Source organism: Triticum aestivum, chromosome 7D (genome assembly GCF_018294505.1).
Source record: "Triticum aestivum cultivar Chinese Spring chromosome 7D, IWGSC CS RefSeq v2.1, whole genome shotgun sequence".
In the NCBI taxonomy this organism is placed as follows: Eukaryota; Viridiplantae; Streptophyta; class Magnoliopsida; order Poales; family Poaceae; genus Triticum; species Triticum aestivum.
In genome coordinates this window covers 1,324,648-1,337,013 of record NC_057814.1, presented here as the reverse complement: position 1 = coordinate 1,337,013, position 12,366 = coordinate 1,324,648, and the positions used below count along the sequence as shown (strand labels likewise).

The 12,366-nt window shown below is 50.6% G+C and overlaps 2 protein-coding genes across 4 annotated transcripts; both read right to left on the bottom strand.

Moving 5' to 3' along the window:
- Positions 1 to 365: 365 nt before the first annotated feature.
- LOC123165579 (uncharacterized) lies at positions 366 to 4,324 on the bottom strand. 3 transcript variants are annotated; one of them, XM_044583250.1, is made up of 4 exons: positions 1,778 to 4,324; positions 1,346 to 1,603; positions 890 to 1,223; positions 366 to 786 (listed from the first exon to the last, which is right to left on the bottom strand). In XM_044583250.1, exons 2-4 carry the CDS (start codon positions 1,559 to 1,561, stop codon positions 767 to 769), a joined length of 570 nt encoding a protein of 189 aa, XP_044439185.1. In that variant the 5' UTR covers positions 1,562 to 1,603; positions 1,778 to 4,324; the 3' UTR covers positions 366 to 766. The 3 variants fall into 3 exon arrangements, with proteins under 3 accessions (XP_044439185.1, XP_044439184.1, XP_044439186.1); XM_044583249.1 differs by having other exon boundaries at positions 1,346 to 4,323; XM_044583251.1 differs by having other exon boundaries at positions 890 to 1,220; positions 1,346 to 4,250.
- A 63-nt stretch (positions 4,325 to 4,387) lies between these two features.
- LOC123165578 (U-box domain-containing protein 12) lies at positions 4,388 to 6,764 on the bottom strand. Its single transcript, XM_044583248.1, has 4 exons — positions 6,483 to 6,764; positions 6,269 to 6,388; positions 5,756 to 6,169; positions 4,388 to 5,670 (listed from the first exon to the last, which is right to left on the bottom strand). Exons 1-4 carry the CDS (start codon positions 6,693 to 6,695, stop codon positions 4,609 to 4,611), a joined length of 1,809 nt encoding a protein of 602 aa, XP_044439183.1. The 5' UTR covers positions 6,696 to 6,764; the 3' UTR covers positions 4,388 to 4,608.
- Between the last annotated feature and the right edge of the window lie 5,602 nt (positions 6,765 to 12,366).

Sequence of the window (12,366 nt, the reverse complement as noted above, 5' to 3'; positions counted from 1 at the left end):
GGTCCGACTGGTAAAAACGGTAGGCTCGCCAGTTGGGTTTTTTAAACTATGGTCGGAGTTGCCTTAGGTGGCAATGTGGTGTCAAGTGTGAGGAGAGATGAGACACACGTGGCCACATGGCTGCTCCCTCCCTCTCTCTCTCTTAGTTTGTTGGAGAGCAGCTTGATGACATTGCTAATCCATATTTACCCACTGGACTGGAGTAGTACTAACTGATCCATTAATAAATTAATTAAGATAAATAGTTAGGTTAATCAGTGAAAAGCCAGTAAAAAAATGGCGCCACCAGTCAGTGTGCACTCCAAACATCAACTCTGACCGCTGGTGAGGTGATAACAACACATATATTCCCTTCCAAAAAGAAAAAAGAAAGAAATGTATGCGTGGACTTATTATTTATCAATCACAAAAGACACGCACATATATACACTTAAACTTAATTTGACAGCTCCATCATGCAATGCATCCATCAGCTGTCTGTCTGTAATTGCATTCCCTCCATATTGCTTCATGCATCATTGGTCTCTGTCTGTCTGTAATTGCTTCTCTGTCTGTCTGTCTGTAATTGCTCATCATCAGTCTAGAATAGATAGCACATGCATCTGCTACTGTTTATAATTAGCCCCCTCCCTCCCTAACTAACTAGACTAATTAACAACACTAGCTAATTAACTAGCTTGATGAGTCATCACCAGTTTCTCAAATCTTGTGTCCTCTCAACATCCTCCTCCTGCTGCCATCTTCAGCAATGCGTATTATTTTTCAGCTATAGCTCCAGCACCACAACTGCAAATTAACCAACCATAAAAGCGTCATTAACCACACTGTGTCTCTAATTGCACATCATGTTAACATACTATATCATAGACAGGTTATTGTATCTACTCACAGTCTGAGTCGGTGGTGATCCACTGCGCCATCCGGCACGCCTCCGACGACGAGCTCTTCTGGCTCACCGACGACAGCCGCGACGCGTACCCGTTGTAGCTGTAGTTGTAGTTCCCGTTGCCCCTCGACGGCGTCTGCTGCTCCGTCCTCCCGGCCGGCGCAGACGCAAACGACAGCGGCGAGTACAGCACCGACGACGCCGACGAGCAGCTGCCCGCCTCCCACTTGAAGCTCAGCTTGCCACCGGACCCAGACCCGGAGCTCGCGTCATCGTCGCACTTTGATACCGGTGCTGCAGCACCACCACCATCCCTTCCCTGGAAGCTCAGAAACTGCTGCTCGCAGAAACAAGATCGATCAGAATATAAGAAATTTCCCATCTAGATCGACACAGCTTCAAAACAAGATGTGCTCCTGCGACGATCACTAACTAAAGAAACCAAGTAGCGATTAGTACCTTCCATTTCTTCCCACTGACGCCGTTGCTGCTGCCGTACGGCCTGGCCTGGGCGGCCCACTTGAGTAGCTCCTTCACCCGGGCGACCGCCTTCTTCCCGTCGATCCTGTGCACGATCTTCTTCACCGCGCCATCAACAATGCCATTCTCGTTGAAGATGGGCAGCACTTTGCAGCCCACGACTACGGCGCCCGCAGGATCAGCAATGTGCCCCATTATTTCTCCTTCCTCCTCAGAAAGAAAGATGATATATGTCACCTGATGAGATGTCTGAAGCTAATTAGCTAGCAAGTACAGCTTACTCCCCTGTATCTGTATGCATGGCCTTTATAGATAGGGACCAAGGGGTTCCCTACCATTACCATACCAAGAGGAAAGAATCGGCCGTCCCGGCAGGCAACCGACGGTCAGGATCAAAAATCAGAAACGAACCGGCGCTCAGGGATCGGACACGTGCCGCTTCCCACCGCAGATCTCTCACAGGTCACTACCAAGCTGAAGTGGATCTTGGTCGTCGATTTTCGCACCAGACGATCAGTTGGGACGCATATTCTACTCCCAGTTGCAACCTATCCAGATCCCTTGTGACAGCAAAAAATACACAGACAAGAGATTAACTAGCAACATGAGCATATAATTGTGGCAACATGATGCCCAGAGCCAATGGGAAGTGTCTGGCCAAGCTGGAATCGGCACTGGTTACTAGTTAACACCACATGTGGGAGATAGAATAATATCACAGGCATGTTCTGCTTAGTGGTTATAACCAAGCGCAAGAATCTTGATTAGGTGCGTGCGGTTGGGGTCAAAGCGAAAAAGTTGAACACCGCTACAAGTACCAGGCCACAAGTTTAGATCTCTTCAGCCCAACTTGCTTGCTTGCTTGCTTGTTTAAGCGTGAGGATTAGATCTTAGCTGTGTCATCACGCAGGAAGCGGTGTTGATTAGTGAGCTAAAATGAGAAAGATTAAGCAAAGCAAATGATATGGGCATGCATGATTGATTAGTGTGGCCATGTGATGCAGCATGCAGACAGACAGCCCCCCTGGGCTACTGCATGTTGCATGTTGGGGTTGTATACTGACATGACACACTGTACGGTAGTGTAGTGTAGTGTAGTGTAGGAGATTGGCTGGGCCTTTTTATTGTTATGCCTCTGCACCTCTTGTCTCACTAACTAGATGATGTGGAGGCCACATGGAATGGGGTTACATTGCTAGATACCATCCACAATGTGCAGCTAGATGGATGAAACAGAATGAATCTAAAAATTGCATTACAGATGTTCATTACTACAGTGATGTGAACAGAACTAAAAGATGCTTCAGTGATTCGGTACTGATCTATTCTGAGAGACTAAAGATGGCCATTTCTTACAGAAACATGACACAGTCACTAATTAATTAATTACCGGGCTCTAACGATGCTTCAGGGACTTCTTTTGAAGAGAAATGGTATTAACAATGGCTGCAAACAGATCCACCCTGTTTTTCTCAGAGGAACATGGTGCCTCGTGGCAGCTGAAGAAGTATGTCCCATCCCATCCAGTGACTCCAATCATCTGTTATACATTTTCAGGCAGGCAGGGAAAATGGCTTTCTGCTGGAATTTGCTATAATTGCAGGGTGACCAACACTTGTCCCCACATGGGCAGCACGATGCCCAACACACTATTATAAGCTGATAAACGACCAGACCCTCCCTGGTTCTCCAAAAGAACGCCACGACATGACTGACGTGGACCGAAAAGACTACATTCTGCGAACAAGATTTTCCAGACATCTAGTTATGGTCACAACATGTTGTGTGTTTCAAATATCCTAATAATGCAGCGATGATATATATCCTGCTGGTGCAGTGGCCACATCTTGGCATCTTGCCTCTACTCTCTCTTACGTGTTTCCCTTTGAACATTTTCTCTTCTAAAAGCGCTAGTAGCTTGCAAGAAATGGCCATCTTTTGTTGCCACCGAAATGTGTGACATGATCGACATGCTGCACCGTCTTGTTTGCTTGGTTCTCTGTATGTTCTCCATCCTGTGTCTACTTTTGTTTGAGTTCATGGATTCTTCACTCCTCTCTCTGCGTTCCAGCATATAGCTGGCTCAGTGTTCAAGAGCGGTTGTGAATCTTCTGTTTGCAAACAGTATTTTACTCTTTTTGAGAAATTGAGATTGCTAACCACCCTATCCCACATGGTCAAAACATTGCATATGCAATGACACCATTCGTTTTGTCTGGAGAATAGTGAGTCAGCAACTGCTCATTGATGATTCTATGCTATTCCCATGGATGGAAGCACACTAACTAGGGCTCTAAAAGGAGCCCAGTGATAACATTAGCAAAAGGCTTACAGGCAAAAAAGGGGAAATGATGGAATTTTTTCAGAACTTTCAATTTTTTTAATTCTTAATCCTAACATATGTCGTATATGAATTTTCAGAAGTTGATAGGCAGAGTCCTTTTAGAAGTATGCGTATGATTTCTACCAAACAGAAAATCGTGACTATTGATGTGAATTAAAAGAGTACTGTACCCATGGTCCTTAATGCACTGAATACGCCCCCCACCAAAAGGTTGCTTGCATGTGGACTCGGAAAATGATTATAAATAGCTCACCTCAAAATGGATTATGTATCATACCAATATTCGGTCCCATCATGTTTTACTTATCAACAACAAATATTGCTCAATGTTTTTTGTATGAATTAGATTTTTGTTTTTTGAGACACTCGTATGAATTAGATGGTACTGTAATATATACCTGAATGATGTGGGTCTTTAACTCTAAAGAAGTTAAGCTACATTAACCTAGTGATCCATACTTGAGATATCCACACAAACAACGAAAATAGAAACTAAAATGCAGTAGTGATTTTCTGAGAAGGAACTTACTTCAGAGTGAAGCCATCAAAAAGCACAAAGCTGCCCAAGGGGAAACAACTTCCGGATTCCTTTTCGCTTCCTCTAATATAAAAAATCCTGTTCTACAAGCAAAATGTGTTTAAAAGCATGAGACCTGAACTGATAATAATCAGCAAACTAAACCACACAGAAAATTATTTATTATCTTCTTATCAAGAAATACAACTTTTTTTGAGTTACAATAGTATACAACCATTTATGTGTTTACAGAAAATTCTGAGAAGACCTCCCTAGATACAAACATATCAAAAGTCAACACTATTCAGAAGCAATTAAGTATTCGTGTCGTGTGTACAATTGGCTAGAGCCAGGCCAAAACCTCGCATTTCAAGAAAATCTTCATGCCTCCTCTGATTGGCGCATGAGTTCAAGCAAGCTAGAAGCTTTCCTTTTTGCGCGGTCTGTGCCGGTTTCTGACAGCTCCTTGAGTGCATCTTCCCCTCCAGCTGCCTTTGCAGCCAAGGTTTGTTCAGCATCAGCAGAACAGAGAGACCAAAGAATGGCTGCCGCGTTCTCTCTGTTGCGAGGAGAGCCAGTTTTGATCACCTCGACTAGTGGAGGCATTGGCTCTGATTGTGTAATTACAGACTTGCCTTCTTGATTGCCGGCAAGAATCGACAAAAGAGTGAGTGCCTCATCAATCATTCCCCCAGTAGGATCCACCAAGAAGTTCATCAGATGGGTGATGATTCCAGCTTTCACAGCCCGGACCTTATTGCCCTGATATATGCACAGGTTGAAAATTGCCGTTGCCGCATCTTTCTTGCCTCTTGGGCTCCCGTCGCACAGGAGATTGATGAGCGGAGGTATCGCACCAGCAGCACCAATAGTTACTTTGTTTTCATCCACAACTGACAGGCTAAATAGTGTGGCTGCTGCGTTCTCTCTGGCTTCCATACTCCCAGTTTTCAGCACTTCCACTATCTTAGGGATGGCATTAGAGTCCACGATGCTTGCCTTGTTGTTCTCATGGATGGAGAGGTTAAGGAGTGCCGTGACGGCGTGTTCCTGCGTCCTAGGATCGGAAGAGGAGAGCAGATTGACCAGCAACGGAATGGCCCCTGCTTCAGCTATGCATATCCGGTTGTTCACGTTCCTCTTGGCAAGCAACCGGATCTCCCCCGCAGCTGCCCGTTGCTCGTCTTGGTTCCCGCCCCGCAGCCTATTCATCAGCGAGACCAGACCAGCATTGTCATAGTCAGAGCTTTTCACCGCTTTCTTGTCATGGGAATTGGCCTTGTTCTTGGGAAGCTCGATGCCATTGGCTTCGCACCACTGCGCTATCAGGCTTTTGAGCACAAAGTTTGGTGTGAGGGAAGTATGCGTGAGGGCCAGCTGCGTCTTGGGGCAGGTCTTGTGGCCAGAATCAAGCCACTTCTGGATGCAGGACCGCTCGTACGTCTGAAAAAGAAGACAACGATCGTTGCGATAAATGTGCTTGAAGAGGAATGGCTAGCAGCATCACATAGCAATTGATCAACCGCACCTGGCCACTGGAGACGATGACGGGGTCCTGCATCAGCTCAAGCGAAATGGGGCATCTGAACTCGTCCGGGATGATGGGGGACTTGACAGAGGGAGACCTGCCCACGCCGGGAGCCTCGGCGGAGGGGGCCTGGGCGATGACGCAGTCCTTGAGCTTCTTGAGCAGGGAGGACATCTCGTCGACGCAGCCGTCGGGCTCGCCGCCGCTGGAGATGACCATCTCGTGCAGCGCCACCGACTCGCGCTTCATGTCGGCCATGGTCTCGAGCTGCAGCTTCTCCGAGACCCTCATGAGGAGGGCCGGCACGGTGGGCTTGTCGTCGCTGAGCGCCCAGGCCAGGTCCCTCGCGAGCTGCGCGTCCGCCGGCTCCGCCCTCGTCGCCGCCCTCTTGAACTGCGAGTGCACCAGCGCCACCTACAAAAATGGGGATCAACGGCCGAATTGGGCAGTCAGAATAGAGTTGAATTGAGGTGCGAAATCTGATGGAAGTAGGAAATTGGATTGGTGTGGCACCTGCTCCTGCACCTCCTCGGGCATGTCGAAGTCGTTGTAGGGAAGATCGTCCAGCGCGGCCTGGATCCGCTCGTTGACGGCGGCGAATTCGCGGAGGAGGCTGTCCCGGCCTCGCATGGCCTGCGGTCGTGGGCGGGGGAAAAAATCAATCTTTGGGGTCTACCGGCGGCGGCGGTGGTGGTAGAGGGAGGGAGGGAGGGGCATAGGGGCATACCTGATAGATCTTGCTGCCGTGGTGGACGGAGTGGAGGAGGTCGCGGGCGGCGCGGAGGGCGTCGGCGAGCGGGGGCGAGGCGGAGGCGGAGGGGTCGTCGAGGAGCGGGGCGAGGAGGCGGACGCGGCGGGAGAGGTCGCCGCAGAGGCGGCGCAGCGGGCCGCGCGGCTCCGGCAGCGCGGCGATCTCGGCGGCGGCCGTCGCGGCGGCCATGGCGGGGGCGAGGTTTGGGGGGAGAGGAGAGGAGAGGAGGTCAATGGCGGGCGGACTGGTCCACGCGGTTTGGAGATGGAGAGTGGGGATGGATGCCGTTTGAATCAGTCGTCCGATCCGGATCCAAGGGCCCATGCGACTTCATTCACACCACCAATCCCATTGTTAGAGTCTGGACCAAAATGGAGCCTCCCCGTGCGTTTGGATTTTCAGCCGTTGGATTGGCTGTCCAAAACGATCCTGGCCATCGGATGTTCAAATGGAGCGATCTGGACCGTTGGATCTCAGATGAAACGATATGGGCCGTCGGATCGAGGCTGGGCATGCTAGCGCCTGTAAATTTGGTGACCCGCCAAGGGCACTTCCATCATTTCGCCTGGTGGCGTATAAGTGCAGCAAGCCAACCTAGCCGCCACCTCCCACACGCGCGCACCCCGCCGCTCCTCCCCTCCTGTAACCCTACCTCTTCCTCTCCTCTGCGTCGCCGCCGCCCATCCTCCTCCCCTCACATCGCGCCCGCACGGCCCTGCTACGCCGCTGTCTCTGTCGCCGTCTGACCTAGATGCGGCCGGAGTCCGTCGGCGCCGAACGCGGAGGAGACGCGGGAGGAGGAGCACGAGCCACCGCAGCCATCGGAGCAGTGGGTCGTCGCGCTCCCCCTCGAGCTCGCCTGTCACGTCGTCGTGGGAGAGGAAGCTAGCGCTGCACTTCCCGGAGGAGCGCGTCGTCGGCTCGTCGCGCTGTTGATGGGAGGAGGCCAGGCGGGGCGACGAGAGGAGGCCAGGGGGCGACAGGAGGAGGCCAGGCGGGAGGAGACCAGGGGGCGATAGGAGGAGCGCGCCATCACCACCAGTTGGCGCGTCGAGCCCATTAATCCTCGTCCCCAATGTCGTCGCCGTCAACCTGGCATGCAGTAGGTAGGAGGAGCGCGCGCCGCCAGCTCGTGACCGTCACATCGAGGCCCAAGATTGGCCCTCTCCGGCTCTCATCTCCGTTCGCCGACGGTGAGTCGCACCTGGGAACTCTCATTTCCGCTCCTTTACTCCTTGCCAAGAGCCTCGATTGGATCTGGATCCTGAGCTCCACGTGCTCGCGTCGCCCCCACTCGTATTCGTCCCCTCCTTGCCATCGTTCCTTATTCCGTTTGCCACGTCGCCGCAGGACTGGGGGTCTACACATCCATCCGCAAGATTGAAAGGAACGAGATTCACTAAAAAAAAAGACACATCCGTGACATTTTGGGCCGAACGAAAAAAAATTCTGTCATACATATGACACTTCTATGACGATAATTGTGACAACACCCGGTATCATCATAGATGTGGTGTGCTTCTACTTCTATGACAAAAAATCACGACAGAAAATGGGCTTTTCGTCCTGGGCGGGCCGGAGACGCAGCTGCATGACATTCTTTGGGCCGTCCATGACGGAAAAAACCGTGGTAGAAGCGAGGGGGAGGAAAATTTCAGGGAGTTCCCGGTTACGGTGGGAGGTCGGGGGCCGAGCGATGCGCGTTTCTCTCATAAACGTACGCGCGTGTGTGCGAGGCGTTGGCTCTAACTGAACCCGAGCGATTGCACTGCAGGCTACGCGTTACTAAACCCGAGCGATCGATCGATGGCTGTTAACTGAACCCGATCGAGCGATTCCTTCGCTACTGCTGCTAACTGAAGCCGATCGATTGGATGAACAGTGAGCGTTGCAGGGGGGGTTGGATGAACAGTGAGCGGTGGCGTTGCCTCTGGATGAACAGGACCCCGTGGTGTGGTGGAGGGCTGGATGAACAGTAGACGGTGGAGGGGTGCCCGTGGAGGGGTGGTTGAACAGTAGCCGATGGAGTAGCGCGCGGTGGAGGCTGGATGAACAGGAGCCCGTGGAGGTTGGAGGAGGTCGACGGTAGCCCGTGGAGGCTGGAGGAGGTCGACGGTGGAGATGAGCAGTATCCCGTGGAGTCCCGTTTTGCGGTATGCCACACCCCTCCCGATGAACAGGACCCCGTTTCGACCGTAGGAGGTCCGTTTCGTCCGTTTTGCGGTACGCCACACCCCGCCCGATCAACAGGACCCCCGTTTCGACCGTAGGAGGTCCGTTTCGTCCGTTTTGCGGTACGTCACACCCCTTCCGATCAACAGGACCCCCGTTTCGACCGTAGGAGGTCCGTTTCATCCGTTTTGCGGTACGCCACACCCCTCCCAATCAACAGGACCCCCGTTTCGACCGTAGGAGGTCCGTTTCATCCGTTTTGCGGTACGCCACACCCCTCCCGATCAACAGGACCCCATTCCGAACGTAGGAGGTCCGTTTCCTCCGTCCTGGGGTACGCCAGGCCTCGTTTCCATCGCCTGTTCCGTCCAAGCCCTCCCGATGAACACGACCACGCATTCCGTTCCGACCCAGCCGGTTGGCTCCCACGCGTTCCGTTGCCTCCCGATGAACACGGCGCATTCCGTTGCCTCTCGATGAACACGACGCATTCCGTTGCCTCCCCATGAACACGACGCATTCCGTTGCCTTCCCATGAACACGACGACGACACTGTTTCTCCGTTCCGACCCAGCCATGTACACGAGCCCTGGCCGTACGTATGCGCGAGTAGGCGTTCCAGACCCTGCCCGTATGTACACATACGTGGCCGTATTTTCTTTCTTGCACCCTGGCCGCTATACGTACGTCTACATGCTACGTGCGCACCTCTACTACGACACATGCGCGCCTCTACTACGACACGTGCGCGCCTCTACATCGACCAGTATGTACGTACACGTTCGCGACCAGAATGACAACACTACGTACGCTTCAACCAGGTGGGTCCCGACTGTCAGGCACTCCTTGCCTGCGAAGATGTAGCTGGTGGGTCCCAGCAGTCAGGGGGGCGAATTGTTTTGTTTTTTTTTGCCCGGACGCACTTCCTTGCGTGCGAAGGTGTAGCTGCTGGGTCCCAGCAGTCAGGGGGACGAATCGTTTTTTTTTTGCCCGGACGCACTTCCTTGCGTGCGAAGGTGTAGCTGGTGGGTCCAGCAGTCGGGGGGCGAACCGTTTTTTTTCGGACGCACTTTCTTGCGTGCGAAGATGTAGCTCGTGGGTCCCAGCAGTCAGGGGCGAATCATTTTTTTCGCGAAATACGGTGGCCCGTCCGGTGGGTCCCCGCTGTCAGGTGGAGGAATAATTATTTTGCGCGTAATAAGAAGGCACTTCCTTGCGGCTGCCGTGGACCCAGCTGTCAGCCTCTCCACGTATAGTCCACGTCCGATGGAAGTCGTTCCTTGACCATGTTGACCACGCCACGCCGAGAGCACCAGGGCGGTGGACGACAGCGAGGCCTAGGAAGGGGACGACGCGGAGCCGGGGAAGACGCGGCAGTGGATGCACACGCGGAGAGGAGTATGAGGGTTCACTGGTTCGGCTGCGCTGCCGTCGCCGCAGAATAACAGGGGGTGTGGGTGAGTGGAGGGATGGCCTGGCCAGCGGTGGGAGTAGTAGGGGCGGGGAGGCCTCCGCGGCAGCACAGCCGGCCACGGGAGGCAGGAGCAGGCGGCACGACCGGCGCTGCTTTGGGCGGCTGGAGCAAGAAGACCAGAGGTTGAAGAAGCACGACGGCCGTTGGTGCAGCTAGAATCGTTTATATTGACTAAGTTGACAAAGCCCTTGGTACGTCAAGTTAGTAGGCCCACAGGTCAGCTTCTGAAACGGTGCGCCCCAGATGTCAGGGGGAGGAATCATTTTTTGGGCAGGTGAAGCTAGAATATCCGAGATTGAAGAAGAAGCACGGCATCCGTTGGATGGACATCCAACGGCCACTGCTGCTAGAACCGTGTGTTGACTATAAGTTGACAAAGCCTTGCATACGCGTCAACTCTGTTTTTTTGGGGACGCGTCAACTTAGTAAGGCATGAAGTGTGTGGCAGAGAACTTATAGCCTATTTGAGATTTGTAAGAATGTATAGCCCATTTTTGAATTCTAATGGAATTTACTACAGCCCATTTACAGTTTGTTAAAAGTACAGCCCGTTTCAACCAACCGTTCAAAACAGAATTCAATAAATTTTCTCACATTTTGATGGGATCCGAAATATTTTTATCCCGAAATTTCTAGTCAGATTAAATACAATTTAAATATAAATTTATATTACGTAAAAATCCAACGAAACATTGCGCTCGCAACAATTAATGAAATTAAAATTTTCAATATCCAAAAATAATATTTTATAAAGTAATCACGTGTTTGGTGCATTTTTTATAGTTCCTGCCCAGTTTTTATAATTACATCCCATTTATTATTTCTTGAAGCTCATTTTCTTGTTAAGCCTAATGCATCCCTCCTAGGAAAGATTTGCAGCCCAGCGGGGCGGAGAATAACAACTTGACCTTGCCTGGTTATTCCTAAAAAAAGTATAGCTGGGCTAGCCATTTTCAGCTTGAAAAAAATTAATATCTGGGCTGGATATCTGGCCTGGGCTAGACGGGCCACAGCCCGCCCAGTTAATACCTACAGCGATGTTTTCGTTGTTGTTCAGAGGAGAAAAATTAATATCTGGGCTAAACATCGAAAAACTCTGCAGTGCTCACACCTCGAAAACACAAATACTGCTCGAGCTGCTTGGTCCCAGCTGTCGGCCGCTAATTTAGTTGAAATGGATCTTTTTGAGCTAACTTAGGTGAAATGGATCATTTAAGAGCTAATTTAGGTGAAATGGATCGTTTTTTAGCTAACTTGGTGAAATGGATCGTTTATGAGCTAATTAGTTGAAATGGATCGTTTATGAGATAACCTAGGTAAGATGGGTCATTTTGGAGTTAACCTAGGTGAAATGGGTCATTTTAAAGCTAACGTAGGTAAAATGGATCATTTAGGAGCTAATCTAGGTAAAATGGGTCATTTTTGAGCTAACTTGGATGAACTGGATCATTTATAAGCTAACCAAGGTAAAATGGGTCATTTTAGAGCTAACTTAGGTAAAATGGATCGTTTATGAGCTAACTAAGCTAATTATGCAATTTTTGACATAAGTAAGCTAAGTACAGATCGTTTTAGAGCTAACTTAGGTAAAATGGATGGTTTTGGAGGTCAGTAAGCTTATTAAGTCATTTTGGAGGAGAAGAAGCTAAGTCTAGGTCATTATGGTAAGCATTGGAGGAAATAAAGCTAAGTCTAGGTCTTTATGCATGTGTTAAGCAAAACACTAGATAAACTTACCATGATCCAGGAGGTGTAGGAGCGGGCTGGCTCGTGTCGGTAGCTGGAGAAGGATCGTGACCAGACACGCATTATGAAGTTCCGTTTGCTATAGGCGTCGTATGTCTTGAACCCATTATCCCAGACTTCTTGCAATTCGTCCTTAAGCGGCTGCATGTACACATTCATATTTTTCCCCGGATAGTTGGGCCCTGGAATTATCAACGTCAGGAAAATGTTCTTTCTTTGCATAATCTGTCCGGGGGGGTGATTGAGTGGAAAGACAACTACGGGCCAACAACTGTATTGGGCTGCCGTCATACCAAACACACTGAACCCATCCGTGTTGATGCCGACTCGAGGATGCCTCGGATCTGCCGCTTTGTCACCATGTAATTCATCAAACTTTTTCCACGCAACACCATCCGATGTGTGTACAATCATCAGATTCCCATCTGCATCTAGTTCGGTTCTTTTGCCCGTTTTGTGCCATGTCAT